This window comes from Macaca thibetana, chromosome 2, assembly GCF_024542745.1.
Source record: "Macaca thibetana thibetana isolate TM-01 chromosome 2, ASM2454274v1, whole genome shotgun sequence".
In the NCBI taxonomy this organism is placed as follows: domain Eukaryota; kingdom Metazoa; phylum Chordata; class Mammalia; order Primates; family Cercopithecidae; genus Macaca; species Macaca thibetana.
The window spans coordinates 100,773,722-100,799,306 of record NC_065579.1 but is presented as its reverse complement, the minus strand read 5'-3'; the positions used below and the strand labels follow the sequence as shown (position 1 = coordinate 100,799,306).

General features: G+C 44.4%; 2 protein-coding genes across 3 annotated transcripts in view; one reads left to right on the top strand and one right to left on the bottom strand.

Annotated features, from left to right (window-relative positions):
- Positions 1-25,585, bottom strand: part of TMIE (transmembrane inner ear) — a 538,092-nt gene that overhangs the window by 151,281 nt on the left and 361,226 nt on the right. The gene's annotated exons all lie outside the window — the stretch shown is intronic.
- LRRC2 (leucine rich repeat containing 2) overlaps positions 1-25,585 on the top strand; it is a 54,109-nt gene that overhangs the window by 3,234 nt on the left and 25,290 nt on the right. For both annotated transcript variants that reach the window (XM_050780562.1, XM_050780564.1), the window contains exons 2-3: positions 10,585-10,728; positions 21,443-21,650. In XM_050780562.1, the coding sequence (XP_050636519.1) occupies positions 10,604-10,728; positions 21,443-21,650 (333 nt within the window). In that variant the 5' untranslated portion in view covers positions 10,585-10,603. The remainder of the gene's footprint in view (positions 1-10,584; positions 10,729-21,442; positions 21,651-25,585) is intronic.

Below are 25,585 nucleotides of genomic sequence, written 5' to 3'. Positions count from 1 at the left end.
GGATGCAAAGGCGGGGAGATCACCTGAGGTCAGGAGTTCAACACCAGCCTGGTCAACATGGTGAAACCCCATCTCTACTAAAAATACAAAAAGTAGCCAGATATGGTGGCTTGTGCCTGTAATCCCAGGTACTCAGGAGGCTGAGGAAGGAGAATTGCTTGAACCCAGGAAGTGAAGTTTGCTTGAACCCAGGAAGTGAAGTTTGCAGTGAGCCGAGATTGTGCCACTGAACTCCAGCCTGGGTGACAGAGTGAGACTTTATCTCAAAAAAAAAAAAAAAAGAATCAACTTCTAGATCTTCTAGATTATGATAGAGTCATTCCTGAGGTGTGGAATTAAGGGAGGCCCAAGATGGACAGATTCTAAAGGAGCAAGTTTGGAGAACATCATGTTTCTTTCAGATATGTGTGAGATATCCAAGGGCATATTCAAGGAGGCAGCTGAACATGGACACCAGATGGCACCAGAAGTTAAGACTGATTTTTATAAGTGCCTTATAAAAATCCACTGTCTTGGTTATTTATTGCTGCATAACAAGTTACCCCCAGGCGTAACAGTTCAGAATAACAAACATTTATTATCTCACAGTTTCTGAGAGTCAGAAATCCGGGGCATTTTAGCTGAGTGTTTCTGGCTTAGGGTCTCACGAAGTTGTGGTCAAGATGTCCATAGGGGCTGCCATCATCTGAAGGATTGACCGGGGCTGGAAGATCTGCTTTAAAGACGGCCCCCTCTCATGGTTGTTGACAGGAGGCCTCAGTTCCTTTCCTTGTGAAGCTTTTCCACAAGGCTGCTTGAGCATCGTCATGACATGGCAGCTGACTTCCTAGAGTGAGTGAACTGAAAGAGAGTGAAGACCTAGACTCAGAAGCCACACACCATTACTTTTACCACATTCTAGTCATTAGAAGTGAGTCACTAAGTCTAGCCTACGCTCAAGAGGGGAGGAATTAAGTTCTACCTTTTTAAAGGGAAGAATGTGAAAGACTTCACATCCACCAAAACAAAATATTTTATATTTTATTGTCCACTAAAGCTAGGATCAGTAAACTATAACCTGCAGGCCTGGCACCTGTTTGCATATGGAATGTGGCCCTGCTGGAGCATCTGGGGACCAAGCTGGAGTATTTTCTTCTGTCTCTATTCCCCCGCTGCTCTCAGCGTCTGTCCACCTGGCCAGCTGTACCTTGCTGCAGGCCAGGGCCAACCCTGGTTGCCATCTACACATTGGAGACTCTATTGTTAGCAACTGCCAGGCTCCAAGCAATGGAATCTCAGTTCAGGAGCTGGTGACTTAGTAGGTCACCTTGCCTCCAGCCAGCTGTCCAACTTGTGATGACTGGAGGAGAGCAGGACACACAGGCACCTGTCTGGGTGATACTGGGGCAGAGAGAGAAATGGACTGTAGCAGGCTCACTCTCCGGCCCCTTCCCCTGCCAACCTCTCCCCTCTCTTTTTGTTTTTTTGAGACCCAGGCTGGAGTGCACTGGTGCAATCTCAGCTCACTGCAACCTCCGCCTCACAGGCTCAAGTGATCCTCTCACGTCAGCCTCCTTAGTAGCTAGGACCACAGATGCATGCCACCACCCAGCTATTTTATTTATTTATTTTATTTTCTATTTTTAGTAGAGACAGGGTTTTGCCATGTTGCCCAGGCTGCTCAAACTCCTGAGCTTAAGCAATCCACCTGCCTCAGCCTCCCAAAGTGCTGTGATTACAGGTGTGAGCTGCCACGCCCAGCCCCCCTGCCCCTCTTTCACCATACCTGCTAGGCCTTTCCCTCTTGGGCTAGTCCCTCTTGTTCTGAGGATGTTTTTGGCAAGCAGCAGCTGGACATGAAACATGCTCACTACTCTGGATGGTGCTCTGGAGGCAAGCAGGGAGAGGCTCGCCAGAGGGTTCTCTTTTCTTATGTAAACACCTGCATATATCTTCAATTTTGCTTGTTGGCCTGCAAAACCTCAATTATTTACCATCAAGTTTTCTGAGCCCCGCACTAAAGCAAAAGATTTTCCAGGCATTATTTTCCTTAATCCAATCTTTGAGAGTGTGCTGATGGTTAGCATTTTCACTCAGGAGCTGGAACACTAAGTATCTGGGAGTCCTTGGACTAGAGAGGAACATGGCTGATGACACTCTGTGGCCCCAATGTTCTTTCCTTTGGGTGAGAGATGCCACTGTTCTCCTTCTGTCTCATCATTGCCGGCGTTTTCTTCTTTGGAAGACGCTCCGTGACTGTGGACAGTGTAGCCCAAATGGAGGGAGGCTTGTTTTCATAATTCTGCTATAACCACACAAAACCAGACCCACAGCAGGGAACCGGAATCAGATGCTGTCTTGGAACCATGACACTTTGTTGCCAAATTCAATAAGGGTCCAGGCTGAAGCTTGGCACTTAGGCGGCTTTGTAGAATCCACTTGGTTGTAAAGTTTCCTATTTGCTTTGTTTGTATTGAGGGTCTGCTGACTGGATCCCATAGAGGTTAATTTTTCCCTTTTCTGTGTTGGTGTAGTATATGATGATGACATTTCTATAGTCCTAGAGAAAGTTAATGCTTAGGACATTATATTCTATGTCTCTGCCTGAAAGACTGTGCTGACTAGGGTTTATTCTACAAAGAAGACATTAACTTTGTAAATTTGCTAGGAGATCTCGCCCCTGAGCTGCTGAGGGACTGGCACCTGTGTCTGTCCCTGACAACTGCATCCTGTGGGCTCCCCAATGTGGCTTCTCCCCTGGATGGAGCATCTCCTACTTACCCTGGACTGACACACAGACTCTCACTTGAAACTACTTTCCCAGTCTCAGCACCCACCCATGAGCTACTACCTTCTAGGTTAAGGTAAAATTTGTCCAGTTGTCTAGAGAGGTCTGGACTCAGCCCTGTCCTACATGGGATGCCAGGGGCTGGGCTGGACCTGGCACTTAGAACCTTGTATTTCATAGCTTCCCAGCACCTCTGGACATCACATGTAAATCTCTAGCAAATGTGGTCATCACCTACTGCTCTTAGAGTCTCCAGTTTGCATTATACATGTTTGCAAACAAAACTTCATCTTATAGGTAAGATGCAGATTTAAATCCTGGCACATTAAAAGCCCCCTTAATTGTATAAGAGAACCTCTTTTCCTGCTTTTTAAAACACAGGGAAAACGGTGAACATGGTTAGATGACAGACAGGATATACTCTTTCTCACCAAAATACTCAGTGTAGTAATGACTTCTAACTACTTAAAAATATGTCAGGGCCTTTGGTAATTAAATTTCAGAATTCCAGGAATTTATCAAAGATGATTAAGCCATTTTTTGTTGACATGATAAAATATTTAGAACACAAAGGCATCAAGAAGAGACCATTCCTCTAAGATGGGAACTAGAATTACATTTATCTAAGTTAATGCATAGAAATTAATAAGCAATGATTTTTAAGATGTAGGAGCAGTTAATGTACAGCTCTGGCTACTTGCCAAGAGCTAACTGCCCTAAGGAAATGAAAGAACCTCAACAACAGAGTCTGTGATGTGTCTGGTTGATCTGGAGAACACGAGCCCTGTGTATAGGGAGTAATTCTTCCAGCTTCAGTTACTCTGGCTGGCAGGGCTGCCCATGCTGCTCAAATGCAGTTAACTTTACTTTGGCTTTTTTGGTTTACGTGGAGACTTGGGTTCTGTACAGAGATTTCCTCCAAAAAGCTAGGCTGATTGATTCTTTTTAGTGTTTCTTCACTACTGGCTGTGGACTTTGATCTTTTTATTTTCAGGCTGATGCGTAGTGTTCCTTTATGGAAACTTTTAAGTCGAAAGTTGAAGCCTTAATGAAGTAAGATCTTTGCAGGTTAGATACTCCTGAGCTGAAGATAACAGAGTAAGAAAAGTGGTAAAAGAAAAATTAAATGCACTTCTTTTACCTATCGTTTTTATGGTAGACATTTGAAATTTAGCCTTTTAGTGATTTTGAAATATGCAATACATTATTATTGACTATAGTCGCTCAGCTATGCAATAGATTTCAAAACATTCCTCCTACCTATCTGAAACTGTACCTTTCGACTAGTAACTCCCCATTCCCTTCCTCCTCGGCCCCAACCTCTTTCTACACGCTACTTCTACGAGTTCAACTTTTTTAGGTTTCATATAAAGTGAGGCATACAGGGAACCTTCCTTTTCTGACTAGAGGAGCTGTAGCCCAAGAGTGGAACAAACCGTCACGCTTTCTTACTCTCTTAAATCTTCGCTGCTTGGCCGCTACTGTGGGTGCAGTTGTAGGAAGTGCACGGCAGAGCAGGGTAACTACAACACCAAGTTTTTGGCCAGAGGACCGAAAAAGGGAACCCAGCGATCTGGAAAGGACTAGGGAGCTCACAGACAGGGAGGAATTTGGAGAAAACAGCTCCGTAAGTTTGTTCCTGGGCGCCTCCCCGAGTTGCGCATGCGTGGATCTGACCCTAAGCACGCCAGAGATGTTAGACCTGAACACGGGGATAGACCTTCAGCCACGCCGAGACTGGCCACTGGGTGGCGCACACGGAACATAGCTGAATAGCACCACGAAGACTGAAAACGGACCTGACATGGGGATCACAACCCACAGAAGGCAGGTTGGAGTTTGAGGTCTGAACTCAACCAAATTGGTTACCTACGGTGTCAGTTATCAACTTACTGCCTCTCAGCTTTGAATGCGCCACTCAATAAATATACCCTGTGTTTTACAATGGCCTTCCTTTAAATATTGGTCCTTTAAAGTGAGCGCAGTGCTATGCTTTCTCAGTAGAAGGCACTGGAGGGACAAGACTTCCTGCCCTTTTTTAGCGTGGGCTGGGGATCAGCAGTGTGCATGTGAGAATATCCATCGGAACCTGCCCCAAGCATGGGCTCAGAACAGTCCCTTTGCGACTTTGTATCCTTGGCCTTGCAGTCACCTTTCTACAGCTCTCTTGAGCCAGAAAACAGAGCCCTTTTGCAGCCCACCTGCTCCGAAGACCCCCTGCCTGCGCTTGTATTTCGACTTTCTTCATAAGCCTCCATATTACCTGCACGCAGCTGCCTGCGGCCCTGAGGGTCACATGCCAACCTGCCACGCCTTCTGCAAGTGGCTGTGTGGTCCACACACTCTGAAGGCCATCTGTCCCTTCTAACACCTGGACTTCCATCGCATGCCCATGCCACCAGTTGCTGATTAGCTGTTTCTACCTGCACTTGAGGGGGTCGTCTATTAGTTGCCCAGCAACTCCAGACTAGCCTGCCCAAACCGGAGGACTTACCTGCTATCTGATGGGCTGAACCCCTTCCAAGTTGGCCCTTCCTTGGATACACTCCCTCAGCCCTGGGGTATGAATGGAAAGACAGAAAAATATCAACACAGAAACAGAAGATATAAGTAACTCATTGGAAATTTTAGAAATAAAATAGACAATAATTGAAATAAAATACTGGATAGGCTCACAAACATAATGGAGATGGCATAGGGAAGAGCCAGGAAACTTGAAGGTAGATTACTGAGTATTACCAATCTGAAAATAAAAGAGAAGAAAATATTTATCTAAAATGAACAAGCCCTCAAGAATCTATGGAACAATACTGAAAAGTCTAATATTTGTGTCATCAGAATTCCAGAAGGAGAGGAGAAATAGTGTAATGCAGAAAAAAAAATTCCAAGAAATAATGGCTGAAAATCCCCAAATTTGGCAAAAGATATAAATCAAGTGATTTAAAAAGCCAAATAAATCCAAATCAGGATAATCCCCCCAAAAATCCAGGCCCAGATATAATAATTAACCTGAAGAAACTCAAAGATGAAAAAATTTTGCCAGGCGCAGTGGCTCATGCCTGTCATCCCAGCATTTTGGGAGGTTGAGATGGGAGAATAACTTGTGCCCAGGAGTTTGAGACCAGCCTGGGCGACATAGTGAGACCTCATTGCTGCAAAAAAAAATTTTTTCTAAGTTAGCCGCACATGGTGGTGCATCCCTGTGTTTCCAGCTACCTGAGAGGCTGAGAAGGGAGGATTGTTTGAGCCTAGGAGTTTGAGGCTGCAGTGAGTTGTGATGGTGTCACTGCACTCCAGCCTGGGTGACAGAGTGAGATCTTGTCTCTGGAGGGGGAAAGAGAAAAAAAAAAAAAAAAAAAGAAAGTAGCAAGAGAAAAATGATGCATCCCCTATAGGAAAGTATGATTCAAATTATTTCAGATTTCTAATCAGAAACTATGGATGCCAGAAGAAAGTGGCACAACATTCTAAAGGTGCTGATTAATAGAAAAGAAAAGATTGCTTTCAAATTCTATATCCAGCAAAAATAATATTTATGAATGGAGGTAAGAAAAAGACATCCTCAGTTGAAGGAAAACAAAATATGTCAGCATATTTTCTCTAAAATAATTGTTAAGGCAAGTTTTTAGATAGAAGGGAAATGATAACAGAGGTAAACTTGAACAGCAGGAAGGAAGGAACATCAACATATAAATACCAAGATAAATATAATGGACTAGTTTTTTCCTCATGAGTTCTTTAAATTTGATGATTGGCAGCCAAAAATATAACACTGATTGACATAATACGTAAGACAACTGCAACATAAAGGTGAGAATGTTGGAGGACCTATATGGTGGTAAGATTTTTACATCTCACTTGAAGTGGTAAAATACTGTTTCTAAGTGGACTATGAAAAAGTAAGTATGTATAATAATTCTTAGGGCAACCATAAAACAAGAGAAAAAACTACCCAAAGAGACATAGTAAAATATATAATAGAGAAAATAAAATGGAATACTAAAAAATGTTCAGAGAAAAGAAGGCAGGAAAGTGTAAAAGAGGAAAACAAAAGAGGGATCAAATAGAAAAAAAGTAATAAAATGACAGATTTAAATCCAGACATACAAGTAATTATATTAAATATAAATGGCATACATACATCAATTAAAAGACAGAGATAGTAAAAATTGGTTAAATAAATGATCCAGCAATAGTCTGTCTACAAAAATCTCACATCAACTATAAGCATATAGTTAGGTTAATACAAAATGATGGAATTAAGAAAGTGAAAAGCAACTCACAAAACGGAAGAAATTTTTTGCAAATTATGTACCTGGTAAGGGACCTGTATCTGGAATATATAAAGTACTACTGCAACTTAACAATAAATAAAAAGACCAATTAACCCAATTAAAAAAGGGGAAAGGATCTGAATAGACATTTCTCCAAAGAAGATATGTAAATGCCTAATAAGCATATGAAAATATGCTCAACATCATTAGTCATCAGGAAAATGCAAATCAAAGCAACAAGATACCTCTTCACAACTACTAGGATGGCTATAATAAAAAAAGACAGATAATAATAAGTGTTGGTGAGGATGTGGAGAGAGAGGAATCTTCATACACTGCTGGTGGGAATGTAAAATGATGTAGCTGCTTTGGAAAACAGTCTGACAGTTCACAGAAAGGTTAACTATAGAGTTATCATGTAACCTAACAATTCTCCTCTATATTTACCCAAGATAAGACAACAAATATAACACAAAAACTTGTGCATCATTTTAACTTTTGTCAAAAATCTCCTTTAGGTAAAACAATTTTTTTTTTTTTTTAGATGGAGTCTCACTCTGTCTCCCAGGCTGGAGTGCACTGGCATGAAGTCTGCTCACTGCAACCTCTGCCTCCCAGGTTCAAGTGATTCTTCTGCCTCAGCCTTCCGAGTAGCTGGGACTATAGGTGCGCACCACCACACCCAGCTAATTTTTGTAATTTTTAGTAGAGATGGGGTTTCACCATATTGGCCAGGGTGGTCTTGAACTCCTGACCTCATGATCCATCCACCTCTGCCTCCCAAAGTACTGGGATTACAGGTGTGAACCACCGTGCCTGACCTCCTTTAGGTAAAACAATTCTAAAGGAGACAAAGGCAGTCTCAGGCTGGGCAGAGTGTCTCATGCCTGTAATCCCAGCACTTTGGGAGGCCTGGGTGGGTGGATTGCTTAAGCCCAGGAGTTTGAGACCAGTCTGGGCAACATAGTGGGACCACCATCTCTATAAAAATGCAAAAATTATCTGGGCGTAGTGGCACATGTCTATAGTCCCAGCTACTCGGGAGGTGGAGGTAGGAGGAATGCTTGAGGGGTTGAGGCTGCAGGGAACCGTGATGGTGTCACTGCATTCTAGCCTGGGCAACAGAGTGAGACCCTGTCTCAGGAAAAACGAAACAAACAAACAAACAAACAAACAACAAACAAGGCAGTCTCAGACATCAGAAATCAAAGGAAAGAAGGGAATAAATTAGGTCTGCATTGTCAGCTCTTTAGAGTAAAATTATGCACGTTCATATGTTCAGCTGCACATATAAGCCAGTTCTCCCACTCCTATTGGCAAGCCATTTATAGAGAGCACACTCTTGAGTCAGAAGATTAAATATTTTGGCCAGGCATGGTGGCTCATGCCTGTGATCCCAACACTTTGGGAGGCTGAGGCAGGAGGATCACTTGAGCCCAGGAGTTCAAGACCAGCCTGGGTAACGTAGTGAGGCCCCGCTTCTATAAAAAATTAAAAAATTAGCCAAGTGTGGTGACACACGACTGTGGTTCCAGCTACTTGGGAGGCTAAGATGGGAGGCTCACCTGAGCCCACAAGGTTGAGGCTGCAATGAGCAGTGATTGCACCTGGATCACTGCCCTCCAGCCTAGGGAACAGGTAATACCCTGTCCGAAAAAAAAAAAAGAAAAAGAAAAAGGAAAAGAAGATTAAATATTTGGCTTCATATCCATGACTGCTATTTAGAAGTGTCTGAAATTAGAGGAGAATGTAGTCACCAGCCCTACTATTTAGCAACTGACAATCTGTGTTTGTGCAAACCAGGACATGGATTTAGCAAGATTTTGCTGCTGCAGTTAGGGAATTTCAAAACAATATCTAGAATGTTACTTTACTTAGATAAGGGACATAAGTATAACTTAGTGGAATGGACACTGAAAGGTACTTTTCTGAGCTGATAATTTTTTTTTGCAATGATCAAATTACTTAAAACAAAAAGTAAATATAAAGTAGGAAAATAAAAAAGAAGAGAGCTCATTTAGTGTCCTGGGAGCGAAGCAATATCTTTTATTTACTCATTCATTCATTCACTCACTCATGCATTCCACAATTATTTATGGAGGGCCTACCATGTGCAAGGCTCTACACTAGGTGCCAGGGAAATAGATATAAAATTTTGCAGGGCCTTTCATGTTTCATTTGGTGAAACTGAAAGTAGAGACTAAATCATCTCTAAAGTCCCACTGAGATGTGATGGCCAAAATGTACCCAAGTCTGACTTCCCTTGCTCTTGGAAAACCAGGTAAACAGAGATCAACAGTTTGTGAAGGTTCAATCTGCAGGGAAATCTCAGAAGACATGTCTCCAGGCTGTGTGGTCAGTCTTAGGTAGCAGAGTGCTCAGTGGGGCTCAGTGCCATTTTTTTTTTTAACTTAATGGTGGCTGGCCTGTGGCCTCAGATGATGAGGGCTGGGGATATTGGGGAGGAGAGGCAGAGACTGGTGGTCACAGAGACTACCCTGGAGAAGAGACATGAGTTAGGTCAGCTGGACTGAGGAAAGAAGGCAGGAGGAAGATGGAAAAGGCAGTCCCAGAAGGGAAGAACTGAGGTGATGGGTTACAGAAGGAAGTCGCTGTTACATGCCTCATGTCCTACACTTACAGGAAGGAAAGAACACTCAAATATATTTAGAATAAATTTCTACCAACAAAAGGGGACTTTTAGAAAAGCAATTGTAACACTGCCTATGCGAGATTTGTCTTTTGTTTTTAATTTAAATACAAGTAAGAAGTTATATTCCATTCTACTTGAGAGAGGAGAGAGGATGTGTGTGCATGCCTGCGTGCATGTGTGTGTGCACGCGCCTGTGCCTTGTGATTGATTCATCTAACTTATCCTTGATTATGTAACAACCTACTGAGAATATTAGGTACATATACTAGTGAATTCAGTAGGATGTGGAACCATGAAGTTTCAGGAATCCCCAGGGGTCTTTGGGAGCCCAGAGTCTATCTGAGGGTTAGGGAGACAAGTGTGACCATCTAGAGAAGGTGACCCTAGGGTGAGTGTTGAACTATGACTTACTTACACAAGGTACTGTCAAACCTTAAGAACATTAGCAAACTGTCATCCTCCCAGCCTGGGGAATAGAGCAAGACCCTGTCTCTACAAAAAATTTAAAAATTAGTTGGGTGTGATGGTGTGAGCCTGTAGTCCCAGCTGCTTGGGAGGCTGAGGCAGGAAGATTGCTTGAGCCCAGGAGGTTGAGGCTGCAGTTGGAGCTATGATTGTGCCACTGCATTCCAGCCTGGGCAACAGAGTGAGACTCTGTCTCAATAAAAACAAAACAAAACAAAACAAAACCCAACCAGCCAAACAAGCCAAAACCAACCAACCAACCAACCAAACAAGCAAAAGAACAAAGCAAACTGTCATCCTTGAAGTAGTAAGGCATATCATCATTTCTTAAGCCAGGTGATTCATTCATATTTCATTTTAAAGTTTATGTTAAAACTGTTTTCTGTTTGTGTATCAAGCTGACATATCTATTTTTTTTTAAATAGGTAATTTCATGCTCCCAAAATGGGACATAAAGTGGTTGTCTTCGACATTTCTGTCGTCAGAGCCTTGTGGGAAACTCGTGTGAAGAAGCACAAAGCTTGGCAGAAGAAGGAGGCGGAAAGGCTTGAGAAGAGTGCCTTGGAGAAGTATGTGTTTTCTCAACCTAGTCTTGTAGCTTGTTTGGTGAATAAGGATTTGGACAGGCAGCAGTTGCATTGTGAAGGAGGATGCTTTTCTTCTGGGATTTCTCACTGTTGCTAACATTTTCCTCATTAAACTTCAGAGCCTTACACTGTTGCTCAGTACAAATATGCAGTTCCTATGATAGCAACACCCCTGGTTATAAGGACCTACCTACCACCCAGGCACCGTGCTAGGCATGAGGAAGACAGAGATGACATGATAAATCCCCCTACAGTAAATGCTGTAGCAGGCTGCCTAGCTAGAGTTCACTGAGCTAACTCACCAGGCTGTCTGGCGCTCTGGAGACCATCTGACTGCCGTCTGGGGCAGCTTGGGGCTACTCTGTTGTGCACTTCAGCCCTTCCCCGTTGAGCTGAATTCTAGGTAAGATTCATTGTGTTGGTGTCATTTTTACTGGGATGAAATGGTGTCATTTGCCTGTCATATACGGTCATGAAATATGAGTAAGAGAGAGTTATGTATATGAACACCAAGTTGAGTGCTTTGGAAAATTTACAAAGTAGAAAGGTTGCAGGTGGCTTTGCATGTGTCTGCAATTTTTATTCCCTGTGGAGAAACCAGAACCGGAACTCATGGATGATGCATTAGGGGTGCTGTTTATATAAAATAGACACAATGGGATTCTGATTGGCAGACCCATTCTCAAAGAAAGTCCCAACCCTACATCAAGTTGGCCAATGATGGTATATTTGCACACTTTAAGTTAAAAACAAGATGTGTAGGGGCTGGGCGCGGTGGCTCATGCCTGTAATCCCAGCACTTTGGGAGGCCGAGGCGGGTGGATCACGAGGTCAGGAGATCGAGACCATCCTGGCTAACATGGTGAAACCCCATCTCTACTAAAAATACAAAAAATTAGCCAGGCATGGTGGCAGGCGCCTGTAGTCCCAGCTACTTGGGAGGCTGAGGCAGGAAGGCAGGATAATAGCATGAACCCGGGAGGCAGAGGTTGCAGTGAGCTGAGATCAAGCCACTGCACTCCAGCCTGGGTGACAGAGCAGGACTCCATCTCAAAAAAAAAAAAAAAAAATTCGTAAGGTGCAAATGTATCTACATTCTTGGTTCTCCACTTTTATTAGCTTTTTGGATTAAACAAATACCTATTCTGATCATGCTTGATAATTAAGCTGCTACTGTATTCATCACAGTGGTTTCAGGTGGTTACCACCATCCCTAATTTGCAGATGAGGAAACTGGGACTTAGGTAAGTTGCTCAAGTTCACACACATGGTAAGCGGAAGATGTGGCCAAGCCCTTGCCTCTATGTAATGCTGTAATCACAGGTAGTTAGAACATCTTTTCTCTTGCCACTAATCTGAGATTGTCCAATATGAAGTAAAGGATTGCTTGAGGAGTTTGAGACTAGACTGGGCAACATAGTGAGACTCTGTCTTTACAAACAAACAACAAAAAAGAATTAGAACCCTTAAACCAGAAAGCCCACATGGCAATGCATCCAAGAGACCTACACTCACATAAATCATACAAGGTCCCAGAGCCCAAAATAGCCCTGAGCCCTGCTTTGATTTCTTCCACACACCTAGCATCTGGGGTTACTCTAGACAGAACAAGCTCGCTGCACGGAGGCCCACGCCCTTGGCAGTGGGGAGGGGAGTTAGGGAACACCTGTAGCTGATGCCACTTACTGAGGTTCTTGGAAGAGGAGCCACCTGCAGACACCTGGGGTCTGCAAACTGTGTTCTCTCATCCGCTTTGGAGTGGGATCTGCCCCTTCATCCCTGTCTTTTGTTGTGGTGTTAACAGCTTCATGCATCTCATGTACATAGGTTTGAGCTTGACTTGGGCTCAGTGTCACTGAGCTTGTGCAGTATCTCATCTTAATCTAAGACAGAAAACTTCTTGGGTGTTTGTTTGGCTTTTCTAGCCCAAGATAAGAAAAACAGTCACCAAGTTGGCTGGGCAGATAAGGAGGAATGTGAGGTAGGGCTGGGGAGGAATGTGCATGTTTAAGAGAGGAACTTAGTTTCTCAGGCTCCTCAGAAATGGGGGTAAGTAAATTTGCTGTCTTTACAGGTGTTTTTGAGCTTCCATAATATAATTCATACTGTGATTATTAGTACTATTTGAGGGTTAACTTTTCGTTTCTCAGGATCTGTTTACTGTGCAGAGGAGGAAATAATATGTTGAAAAATTAATGCCTGCCTGATTATAAAAGGCAACTATTTGGTTAATTTAAATTTACTGAAACAAATAAAACCTTCCAGCTTGTTCTGTTACCTCACTTTAGAGTATCTCATCCTGTAATGCTGTAGTTGTTCCATGAAGTATATACTGACACTTAAAAATTATAAGTAGAGATAAAATATGAAATATCACTCTCTCCGAATGAAACTGGATCATTTAGAGCAGAGGTTCCCAAGCCCTGGGCTGGCCTGTTAGGAACTGGGCCGCACAGCAGGACCGCCCGAGCTCCGCCTCCTGTCAGATCAGTGGCAGTGTTAGATTCTCATAGGAGCACAAACCCTTTTGTGAATTGTGCATACGAGGGATCTAGGTTGCCCACTGCTTATGAGAATCTAATGCCTGATGATCTGAGGTGGAGCAGTTTTATCCCAAAACCATCCCCCAACCCCTCATCCGTGGAAAAATTGTCTTCCATGAAACTGGTCCCTGGTACCAAAAAGTTGAGGACCGCTGATTTAGAGGGAGAAATTAAAGAGTTATTGTTAGGCTCTAAGTGAAGATTTTCTTCTCCATTGAGGCTGTTTGCCGTCTGGGCTTAAGGAAAAGGTATTTTATTTTCACATTTATTGATTTAATTAGTAGAACTCTAATGGCATTTTTTTGGGGTATGTTTATTGAATATTTGGCATTCTACTAAAACTGAGTTGAGAGGAAGATTTCACATTCAATTATACGGGTGATAGAGTGAAAAGACAATGAATTTTATTCATTTTAATTACTCTCAAGGAAGAGAATGGAATTTAAAAAATAGTTTATATTTCCTTCACTTTCCTATCATTGGGTTTCAAAGGGAATAAGACATAAAATATTTAAGAAAGAAAATAAGACATAAAATAAGACAAAAATACTTAAGAAAGAAATAAAAAATAGATTTGGTATATAATTATTTTTAATGGGGTACATCTAATTTTCTTTTTTCTCCATTTTATATTGGCTGTACCAAAATATGTGAAATATTTATAACAATTTGTAATATGTGCTATAGGAATACTATATTACATAGGGATGAACTGGTATCATCTCATTATATTGCTAGGATCTGCCCTTAGGTTCAGTCTAAGAAATGAGGAAAGAAAAGTTAGAGACATTAATCTGAAAAGTGCCCACTGAATACAAGAACTTGCAGTGACTGTGCTGTTGGTTTTAAAAATTTTGGAGCGATTGCTTCTAACAGAAGTTCCAGCAGCATGTCTTTGAACTAGAGTCTGCCCCTTGTCCTGACTGCTACAGTAAGATCTAAATCTACAGGTAGATATTTAAAATTCATTTTTATCATATAGTTATAAAACTAAATCCCACGGAAAAGCTAATAAGGAAAAGCAACAATTCCAAGCCCCTACAACATCTCCCAGAGGAGCCCACTTCTCTTTCAGCACTTTCTTCTGCTTTTAAATTCGTATCCCTTCATGTGCTCAGACACACACACACACACACACACACACACACACACACACACACATATATTTTAATTTTTTTGAGACAAGTCTCTTCCTGTTGCCCAGGCTGGAGTGCAATGGTGTGATCATAGCTCACTGCAGTCTTGACCTCCAGGGCCTAAGCAGTCCTCCTAGCTCAGCCTCCTGAGTAGCTGGGACTAGAGGCATGTGCCACCAGTCCCGCTTTTTTTTTTTTCTTGTGATTTTTTGTAGAGACAGGGGTCTCACTTTGTTTCCCAGGCTGGTCTCAAACTTTGGCCTCAAGTGTTCCTCCCACCTGAGCCACCTTACCCGGCAATATTTTTAAATCTATCACTTTCGTTACATTACTTATAGACTTCATATGTAGATCCTGAAGCCCCGACTCATTGATTGCTGGGTACTTTTCCCTGACGCAGCTCACTGGGACTGAGACCTATAGAGCTGTGCCAGCCAGTGCTGTCAGCAAAATACTTTTTTTCAAATGTTCCAGCTTCCCTCAGCTGAATGGCAAGCATGAAACTCCAGCAATATCTGAAATGGTTTCTTAAAAGCAAAACATCTGATTAAGAAGGTGACATTTGCATGTAGACCTGGGGAGCCAGCCTTGCAGAAATCTAAGAACAAGGGTTCCAGGCAGGCAGAACAGCAAATGCAAATGCCCTGAGGCAAGCGTTTTCCCGGATATTCAATGAAGAGCAAGGAGACCAGTGCGACTGCGCCAGAAGATCAAGTGAGGGCAGAGGGGATGAGGTCAGAGCCACAAGGGGAGGGACACAGGTCTGTAGGGCCTTGTAGATCATGCTGTGTGAGAAGAGAAGCCAGTAAGAGGTGTGTGTGGGCAGAGGCATGATGTGATTGACTTTGTAAGAGGCTCACTCAAGCTGCTGGGTGAGTTTGGACCACAGGGAGGCAGGGGTGGTGACAGTAAGCAGAAGATGGTGGCTTGGACCAGCGTGGAAGCAGTGAAGATGATGAGGAGTGGATGGATTCTGATAAAACTGGCCATATTTGTTGATGGATTTGATATGTGGTATGAAGGAAAGCATGGAGTCAAAGATGACCCTGAGATTTTTGGCCAGAGCTGCTGGAAGCCTTTTACTGAGTTTTGGGGTCGAAGATCAGGAGTTTGTGCTGATCAAAAGTTTGTCACTGGGATCACATGTTAACTTTGAGATGCCTTTTAGGCATCCAGGTGGAGATGTTGGAGAGGCAGTTTGATACAGGAGGCTGGATTCAATGAGAAAGTCTTGGCTGGAGATATACATGTGAGCATGGTCAGTATATAGATGTATTTAAAGCCACAAGCTGGAAGGTATCTAAAGAACGAGTGCAGACAGGGAAGAGGCCCAAGGGTTGGGTGTTGGGCACTTGGAAATCCAGAGGCTGAGAAGATGAGGAGGAAGCAGCACAGTGTCTAGAGAGGTAGGAGGGTAACCAGCAGAGTGAGGCATCCTGGAAGCCAAGTGCCAAAAAGCCTTCGAGGAGGAGTAAGTGATTGGCTGTGTCAAATGCTACAGATGGATCAGATAAGATGAGGACTGGGATTTGCCCACTGGGTTAGCAAAGTGGTGGTCATTGATGACCTTGATGAGAGGCTTGTTTCAAAAGACAAGTGAGGGTGACTGAAGTGGATTCAACAGAGAATGAGGGAGAAGAGAATTGTAGCTATGAGCAAGGACAACTCTTTCATGGAGTTTTGCTATAAAGTGGAGCAGAGACACAGGCCCATGGGAGACATGGGGTGGGGTTAAGGATGGGAGAAATAACTGCATATTTGTGCACTGAAGAGAAGGATGCACAAGCGGAAATACTGATGAGGGAGAACTTCTGTGGTAATGCCCTTGAATCAATGGGAGGCTGGCCCTTGTGATCATGGGCAGGGTTTGGCTGTCGGTAGGATCTTGGAGTGTTCTTCCAGGGGAATAGAAAGGAAGGCAGAGGCTATGGGAACAGATGCAAATAGGTGGTGTAGATGCCCAGGGAGTTTGTGGAAATTCTGTTGTCTTTCATCTCTTTTCTCTGGGAACCAGGAAGTTCACATCATGAGTTGAGAATGAGGATGGGGTGGGTGGTAATGGAGTTTTGACTGAAAGGGAGAAAATGTGAAACAGTCATCTGGGGCTTGGGAAGAGGAATAGTCTTGGGAGGTATGGTATGACTCCTGGGCAACAGTGAGGGGCCCCTGAGTTAGTGGTTATCCATTCAAAGCCAGACCAGTGTGCAAGGTTGTGAGTTTTCCTTCATCTCATTTACTGTGTGGGGGCAGGTGTAGAGCAGGGAGATAATGGATACAAACTAAACTGTGATTTGTTCAAGTGACGGCAAGAGAGGGGCAAGGGAGTTAAGGATGGATGCCAGGAGATGATTACAATGGGAGCCATGAAATATATTTTTATAAAAGGCCTATTGAAGGGTAATTGATGTCCAATGAATGATTCACATTTAAAGTGTACAATCTGAAAAATTTTGACATATGTATTCCCCCATAAAACTGTCAATGATCATATTCATCACTTTTTTTTTTTTTTGAGATGGAGTCTTGCTCTGTCTCCCAGGCTGGAGTGCTGTGGCTGGATCTCAGCTCACTGCAAGCTCCGCCTCCCAGGTTTACGCCTTTCTCCTGCCTCAGCCTCCCAAGTAGCTGGGACTACAGGTGCCCGCCACCTTGCCCGGCTAGTTTTTTGTATTTTTTTTTTAGTAGAGACGGGGTTTCACCGTGTTAGCCAGGATGGTCTCGATCTCCTGACCTCGTGATCCACCCATCTCGGCCTCCCAAAGTGCTGGGATTACAGGCTTGAGCCACCACGCCTGGCCCATATTCATCACTTTAAAAGTGATTCCAACCCAGGTTTGTTCTGCCTGTGCACAGTAAGCCAATAACTGGGACAACAGGTTTTGCAAAAGAGAAAAGATTTTCCTCACAAGTCTGCTAAGCAAGGAGACAGGAGAACAAATCTCAAATCCATCTCCCTAAAAGTAGGGCTTGGGGATATTCATGGGATAGAAAGTGGGGTAGTCTAAAGTATGGTGAAATGTGATTGGTGGGTAGAAAAGGTGAGGTAATCAGGGTTTACAGAAGCATAATCAGGCCACGTGACTCTTCACCGGATATGTGTTCAGAGAATGGCAGTGTTAGCATGATCTGAGGTTGGCGTTTTTGGCCCTCTGATGTCAAAGGTCAATCTTTTGGCACCCCTGCAAGCCTTGCAAGCTGAGTCGAGGGGTCAGTGGTTTGGACTGGACAGGGGCTGCCCCTGAAAAACAGCTTGAGTAACCATGGCCATGGCGATCCATGCCTCAGAGATGTTATCTGTAAGGAAGCTAGTGAGAGTTTAGCATATTGTTTGGCTACGTGACTTTTAGCTATATAGTTTAGGATCTACCAGAAGTAAGTGATTAGATGCAAACAAGGCAGGTTGAGTCTGGCGGGCTTAAATCAGGTGAGCCCTTGGTTTCCAAAGTTTCTTCTTCACTCTTTGTAATTCTTTCCTGTCATCCCCCAGCCCCATTCCCCAACTCCATCTCCAGGCAATCACTACTTTCTATCACTATATTCTGCATTTATTGGAGTTTCATATGTATATTTGTTTTTGAGAAGGGATTTCACTCTGTCACCCTGACTGGAGTGCAGTGATGTGATCTTGGCTTACTGTAGCCTCAACCTCCCTGGCTCAAGTTATCCTCCCACCACAGCCTCCCAAGTAACTGGGACTGCTGGTTATGGAAGATCCATGCCACTATGCTTGGCTAATTAAACATTTTTTTTTTTTTTCTAGAGATGGAGTCTCACTATGTTGCTCAGGCTGGTCTTGAATTCCTGGGCTCAAACTGTCCTCCTTCCTTGGCCTCCCAAAGTTGCTGGGATTATAGGCATAAGCCACAATGCCCAGCCATATATTCTTCTTTTTCTGGTTTCTTTCATGTTTAGATTCACTCATGTAGCATGTATCTGTGGTTCATTTCTCTATTGCTGAGTAGTAAGAAACTACATTTTTTCATTCATTCACCTGTGAATGTGCATTTGGGTTGTTTTCAGTTTGGAGCTATAAAACTGATGTGAACACATACATTGGTCTTTGTATGGACATGTGCTTTCTTTTCTCTTGTGTGAGTACCTAGGAGTGGAATGTGTGGATCATCCAGTAACAGTACCTTTATAAAAGCCATTGGAACATAGAGGGTTGATGACTGGGAGGGTCCAGCTGTGTCCAAACTGCCCTCCCCTCATGGCTACCCTTTCCGCCACATACAGCACACCCAAGGAATGAGTCTGCTCCTCTCCCCTAATTACTGACGTTTAACCACCAGGCCCTAGCCCTGCTGCTAATCTTTTTTTTTTTTTGAGATGGAGTCTCGCTTTGTCACCCAGGCTGGAGTGCAGTGGCGCGATCTTGGCTCACTGCAAGCTCTGCCTCCCGGGTTCACACCATTCTCCTCGCTCAGCCTCCGAGTAGCTGGGACTACAGGTGCCGCCACCACGCCCGGCTAATTTTTTGTATTTTTAGTAGAGACAGGGTTTCACCGTGTTAGCCAGGATGGTCTCGATCTCCTGACCTCGTGATCCACCTGCCTCGGCCTCCCAAAGTGCTGGGATTACAGGCGTGAGCCACTGCGCCCGGCAATCTTTTGTGACCCTCCTAACTTGATTGGGTGAAAGACTCAGTGGATGAAGCACTGACGAGAATCTTTACAGGCAGCTGACTTCCTTTCTAAGGGTCCTCCCAGCTTTGATTCAGGGCTGTCTTTGGGAGCTTCTAGCTCTGTGTCTTCTGCTTGCCTTCTTGGTGGCTTTGATCCTCTCGTTTCCCTCCTCACGCATTCTACTCTTGGTATTTGCACATCACATTTAGTCAAGAGTGGGAAATTGTGATCATATGAAGCAAAGAACTAATGCTGAGTGCCCAGTGGGTGAAACTAAAATCAGAGAGTATTGAAAGCAAATGGAACTACGTAGATGAAAGGTGGACACAACTTAATGAGCCCTGAAAATCCCAAGACAAGAAGGGCCCAGGGAAAGAGGTTGGGCTGTCTCTCCCCATGTCTCAGTGTCCCTGCTGACCTTCTGACCCTAACTGGTATTAAAGGATAATTTGCAAAAAAGGTGAAACCATGATTCTGTAGCAGATATAAAAGGAACATCCATTAAACACTTTATTTTTCTCATTATTTATAAGAGGGAAACTGTAAAATGTTACAACAAGCTCAAAGGAGAATCCAAAGGACAGACATTGAGAGACTAGGAATATTGAATACATTTGAAAATGAAGCAGCTGGGCACAGTGGCTCACACCTGTAATCCCAGCACTTTGGGAGGCCGAGGTGGGTGGATCACCTTAGGTCAGGAGTTCGAGACAAGCCTGGCCAACAGTGAGAAACCCTGTCTCTACTAAAAATGCAAAAATTAGCTGGGTGTGGTGGCAGGTGCCTGTAATCCCAGCTACTTGGGAGGCTGAGGCAGGAGAATCGCTTGAACCCGGGAGGCGGAGGTTGCAGTGAGCTGAGACTGCACCATTGCACTCCAGCCTGGGTGACAGAGCAAAACTCTGTCTCAAAAAAAACAAACAAAAAAAAAGGGGAGCAAATTGGTGTTGTTGGGGGTGGGAGAGGGTTGTCCCTCCACTGGGTAAAATTTATGTGTGTTTATGGATAAGAATTATGTGTATGGCTTTTCATTTTCTACAAGTTAACTTTACTTTCTACAGAGTTATAAAATAGCTTAGTCAAAGTCAAAGGTACATTCCTATAGAATCGGAGAATCCCCTGGAGGCTCTGGTATTCCAGGAAAAGGCTATCCAGCTGTGTTTTGCTTCTTTCAAAGTCTGAAATTTCTCCTTACACTTGACAGTACCTGGTGGTCCAGACCGGGACTTCCCGCATGCCCAGTCCTGGAAGATGGTCTTGTCCCAGGGGCAGTAAACCTTCAGACCCCTCCTAACCACTCCAATGGCAGGCTTGCCTGTGCCCGACAGTGCCACCCTACAGCCTGACTGAGACTCTGAACCACCCTTCCTTCAGATAACAGCAGAGAGTTTCCACACTACGATTGTTCCCTGACCATGGGGCTTATCTCACACTTATTTAGTGTATATACTGCCTTGGGCCATGTGGAGACCAAGTCTGCATCTGCAGCTTGTTTCTAAAGTAGTGCCCGGAAGACCTGAATCCTGACTGCCACCAGGTTCCCAGTTGGGCTGAGTAGGGTCTGGAACGCTTTTCTGAGTGTGGAATGCATCTAAGCCCCTATCAAATGTGGGCTACCTTATTTTGAGTCAGACAACATCTGTGTTTGATGGTTTTGAAGGAAAACCACAAAACATCTGTTTTGCATCACATAGAATATGTTAAAGGCCTCAAACAGAAAACAAATTCCTAAATGAAGAAAGGCCCACCAGGTGCAGAGCCCTGTTCTGACAGCTGTGTGGGCATCTGAAGGGCTGTGAGACATGCCAGCTGTCATCATGGAGCTTAGCATCCAGCTGGGGGATAAGTTATGGATGTGGAAAGCTCTAAAAGATAGGTCAGAAAATTAGTGACACATGGGTGGTGAGGTTTGGTGTGGATGCTGAGTCCTCAGCCAGCTGCAGTGTCTGAGTGGACCTCAGGTCCATCTACTGGCGTGAAATTCCCCAAGGTGACTGATAGTGACATTCCAAAGTCAGGTGTTTTATACACTGGAGTTCCTCTGCATTTCTATTCAAATACCCTTGAAAGATAGGTGAATCCCTGTGGCCTTGCACTTTTTTAAAACTGAGGTTGGCGTGATATAATTTCAAAGGAAATGATAATTAAACGCATAGCCAGAAATTCCATCTAACCCATCTTCTCTACTTTTTAAGTTAAAGTTACTAATATTTCACAAAAGGGTTTAGGGTTTCCCCTGCACCCCCACAGCAGGGAGGAAAGAGGAAGGGAGTGCTTACGTAGGCCTGTGAATGATAAGGAGAGCACCCATGCCCAGGTGGCTGACTCACTTCTCTAGGCAGTGATGGCCAGTCCCCAGGAGAGTAACTGTGACCCCTGCTGCCTGTTTTAGGATAAAGGAGGAGTGGAACTTTGTGGCCGAATGCAGGAGGAAGGGCATCCCCCAGGCTGCGTACTGCAAGAATGGCTTCATAGACACCAGCGTGCGGCTTCTGGACAAGATTGAAAGGAACGCTCTCACAAGGCAGAGTTCACTTCCCAAGGACAGAGGCAAACGGAGCAGTGCGTTTGTGTTCGAACTTTCTGGGGAGCACTGGACGGTGAGTTGAGGCAGTTCTCGCCCAGTGCAGTGCTGTGGTCGATGACTGCTGCTTGCCTGAGCCCAAGGATGAATGAATGAATGCTTTTGCCTTTAGAGGCGGTTCTTCTGTCCCTTCCTCAGGGAAACGCAGCGCAGTCCTGGAAGCAGTGATGGGACCCACTTGGATACCTCTGTGGCTGAGCAGCTGGGATGCCTGCGCCCGCTCCTAGACAGCACAATCTTTCAGGATGCATTCCTCTCCTGTCCCCTGCCCCAGTCTCTTAACATAATTCTTTGCCTTTAGAAAACATTAATTTAAGTGACAGTGCCTTTCATTCATCTAACACCCTGGCAGTGGGCAATTACTTACTTGCCAAAGTGCCGTAGGGCAGCAAAGGAATTCTGCAGATCCTTTTTCTGGTTTTCCTGTCCTGAGATTCTGAGGCCAGGGCAAAGACAATTCCATCTTTCTTTCCTCAGGCCCCATAATAACTTGGGCTATTGCCCATTTCATTGGGACAGAGTTCCCTAGGACCCTCCCTCCATCTCTTTCTATCCTGCCATTTTGTGTCTTTTTTTTTTTTTTTTTTTCAAGAGTCTTGCTCTGTCACCCAGGCTGGAGTACAGTGGCGAGATCTGTTTCCCGAGTCGCTGGGACTACAGGTGCGCACCACCACGCCTGGCTAATTTTTGTATTTTTAGTAGAGATGGGATTTCACCATGTTGGCCAGGCTGGTCTCGAACTCCTGACCTCAGGTGATCTGCCTGCCTTGGCCTCCCAAAGTGCTGGGATTACAGGCAAGAGTCACTTTGCCTGGGCTTTGTTATTTTTTTTCTAGAGGAGGGGTTTTGCCAGGTTGCCCAGGCTGGTCTTGAATTCCTGAGCTTGAGCCTATTACCCTGCCATTTTGGGACTAAAAGGACTCGGTAGAGAGACTAAATATTTGGCATGACCTAGGGCTGTCTTTTATTAGCCATGTGATCCGAGGTGGTTTTTATCATTTGATAAAAATGCATATCACTTTTATGGGTTTTTATCATTCTTCTCAGCAAAATGCTGCTAATGCTTGACCTGACCCTATCTGAGGGCTATTGAGAGGATGAAGTGCATGAATATTCTGTGAAGTATGCAGTTCTCCAAAAATGCGACAGTTTATTGCTGTAAACCTCTTTGCTGTTCTTTCCCTTGCATCCCCATCATTGAGATCAGTAGGTAATGGGCTGCCTATTCCGAGGCACGAAGGGAGGCATGTCTGGGTTGTTAATTAAATATTGTTGGCCGGTAAACATGATCCTGGGTAAGCCACTTACCCTCATGGAGAACCTGCCATGAGCCCTCATGTTTCACAATCTATCTTTTGAAAATCATTGTAAAGTGTATTTATTTATTTATTATTATTATTATTATTTTGAGATGGAGTCTCTCTCTGTCGCCCAGGCTGGAGTGCAGTGGTGTGATCTCGGCTCACTGCAAGCTCCACCTCCCGGGGTTCACACCATTCACTTGCCTCAGCCTCCCAAGTAGCTGGGACCATAGGCACCCGCCACCACATCTGGCTAAATTTTTGTATTTTTAGTAGAGACGGAGTTTCACTGTGTGAACCAGGATGGTCTCACTCTCCTGACCTCGTGATCCGCCCGCCTCGGCCTCCCAAAGTGCTGGGATTACAGGCATGAGCCACTGCGTCTGGCCTGTAAAGTGTGTTTAATGTGCCTGGTATGGTAAGAGGAATGGGAAGATGGTTAGGATTTAGCAGGCTCGGAGAGACCCCCATTGTGAACCAGGTGGATGGCGTCCTCCCCATACTCCATCCCCTAAGCTGTACTCCGTTGTGACTGAGTACGGGAGAGTCCAGGAAGACTCTGGGCCCCACATATTCATTACAGTGAATTTCAGTTACCGTTTTCCTTCCCCAGAGAGCTGGTGCTTCGGCCTCACCTCTGACTAAGGAGTGAAAAGCTGTGTGTGTTAAGGGATTTTGCAACCTCTTAGAGTCTCTGTGGCAGTGAGGGAGTTGTGGCCTCTAAAGTCACACCTGGCAGCCTGCCTGGCCCCTGCAAGAGGTCAGGAGGGAAGGAATGGGCTGTGGAGCTTCTGGGGCCTTAGGGACTAGGTAGAGAGAGATCTGCTAGGGCCCTTAGGGCTGGCTGAGGCTGTGTGGCCAGGTTGGGCTGGGGGCTGGGGCTCCTGTTTTGAGCCAGAAGCTCTCAGACCCCAGACCCTGCTCTTTTAGGGGAGGTCCTGAATTTTATTTTCCAACCCTTCAATAGGATTTGTCATTTTTACTACCACATGTTTAATTTCCCAGAGCTGTTTGCTGTTTGTTTTTTCAAAGGGATGAATTCTGTGAAGTGGCTTTATTTTTCCACTTTTACAGATATCTCTTAATCTTAGCTTTTAAAATGTTGTTCTGTTTTTATTTTGCAGGGTAATGGCTTTTCTGCTTTTCTTAGCTATCTTGGGATCAATCTTTTTTTTTTTTTCTTTTCCTCTTTTATTTTTTGTTTGTTTTTTGAGACAGAGCCTTGCTTAGTCACTCCATCTGGAGTGCAGTGGCATGAGCATGGCTCACTGTAGCCTCTATCTCCTGAACTCAAGCGATCCTTCCACCTTAGCCTTCTCTGTAGCTGGAATCAACAGGTGCATGCCACCACACTCAGCTAATTTAAATTTTTTATTTTAAAGATGGAGTCTCACTTTGTTGTCCAGGCTGGTCTTGAACTCCGGGGCTCAAGTGATTGTCTTGCCTTAGCCTCCCAAAGTGCTGGATAGTGTTTTTGTGGGGATGGGGATGTTTTCTTGTTTCAGAGCTTCCTTTTTCTTTTAGGGTGTGTCTTTTTTTTTTTTTTTTTTGAGGCGGAGTCTTGCTGTGTCGGCCAGGCTGGAGTGTAGCGGCGTCTTCTCGGCTCACTGCAAGCTCCGCCTCCTGGGTTCATGCCATTCTCCTGCCTCAGCCTCCTGAGTAGCTGGGACTATAGGCACCCGCCACCTTGCCTGGCTAATTTTCTGTATTTTTAGTAGAGATGGGATTTCACCGTGTTAGCCAGGATGGTCTCGATCTCCTGACCTCGTGATCCACCCACCTCAGCCTCCTAAAGTGCTGGGATTACAAGCCTGAGCCACCGCGCCCGGCCAGGGTGTGTGTCTTTATCTTGCATGTTGGGACTTTTCTTGGAGGTCTGGAGACACTGGGTTGTCCAGAGCACTAACAAGCTGACCAGAAACTCTGAGTGTGTGTCGGGCACACTTCGCTTTTGAAGACGTTGCTGTAAAGTCCCCATCTCACTGGTGCCTCCCCTCTCCTATTCATGATTATTCATGAATGTTCATGAATGCACATTTGTGATTTGTCTGGAGGTATGAGAGTATACAGGGAAGGATCTTGTCAGTTCCTGGGACAGACAGAATCTCAGCATTCGTCACTCATCATCTGATTGCCACCTCCCCTGCCTCAGCGGTGCCTGAGGTACCCCAGTTCAGGGACTTTGTTGAACCTCCTCCAGTGAATAAGCCTCACTGTAATTGCCAGGTGGCATGGATGGGGGTCAAGGTTCTGGTCCTCAGACTTTGAACCTGATCTCTTTCTTTGGGCCCTGCCTTCAGCTCTCACTTCCAGGGATACCAGGCTCTTCTACTACCAACTCTCTGGTGGCTTCTGGTGAGAAGCCCCGGTTGTATCTCAGTTGTTTCTGCTGCTGGTCTAAGATTGAGCAGCTCTGGGAAGCCAGGTTACCATCTTCTAGCTGTCTGGTTATCCACATTTCACAGCTGATGTCTCCTTTCCTTTTCTCTTTGCCCTTCTACAAGGTTTATGGCACCTAAAAAGTTCCTATACTGTTGTCTTTAATGGAATTTTGGAGGAGAGCAAAAGTATATGCATACATTCAATCTGTCATTTTTACTCGATTCTTTTCATTTCTATTTAACATGATATCTTAATATTTTTCTTTCTT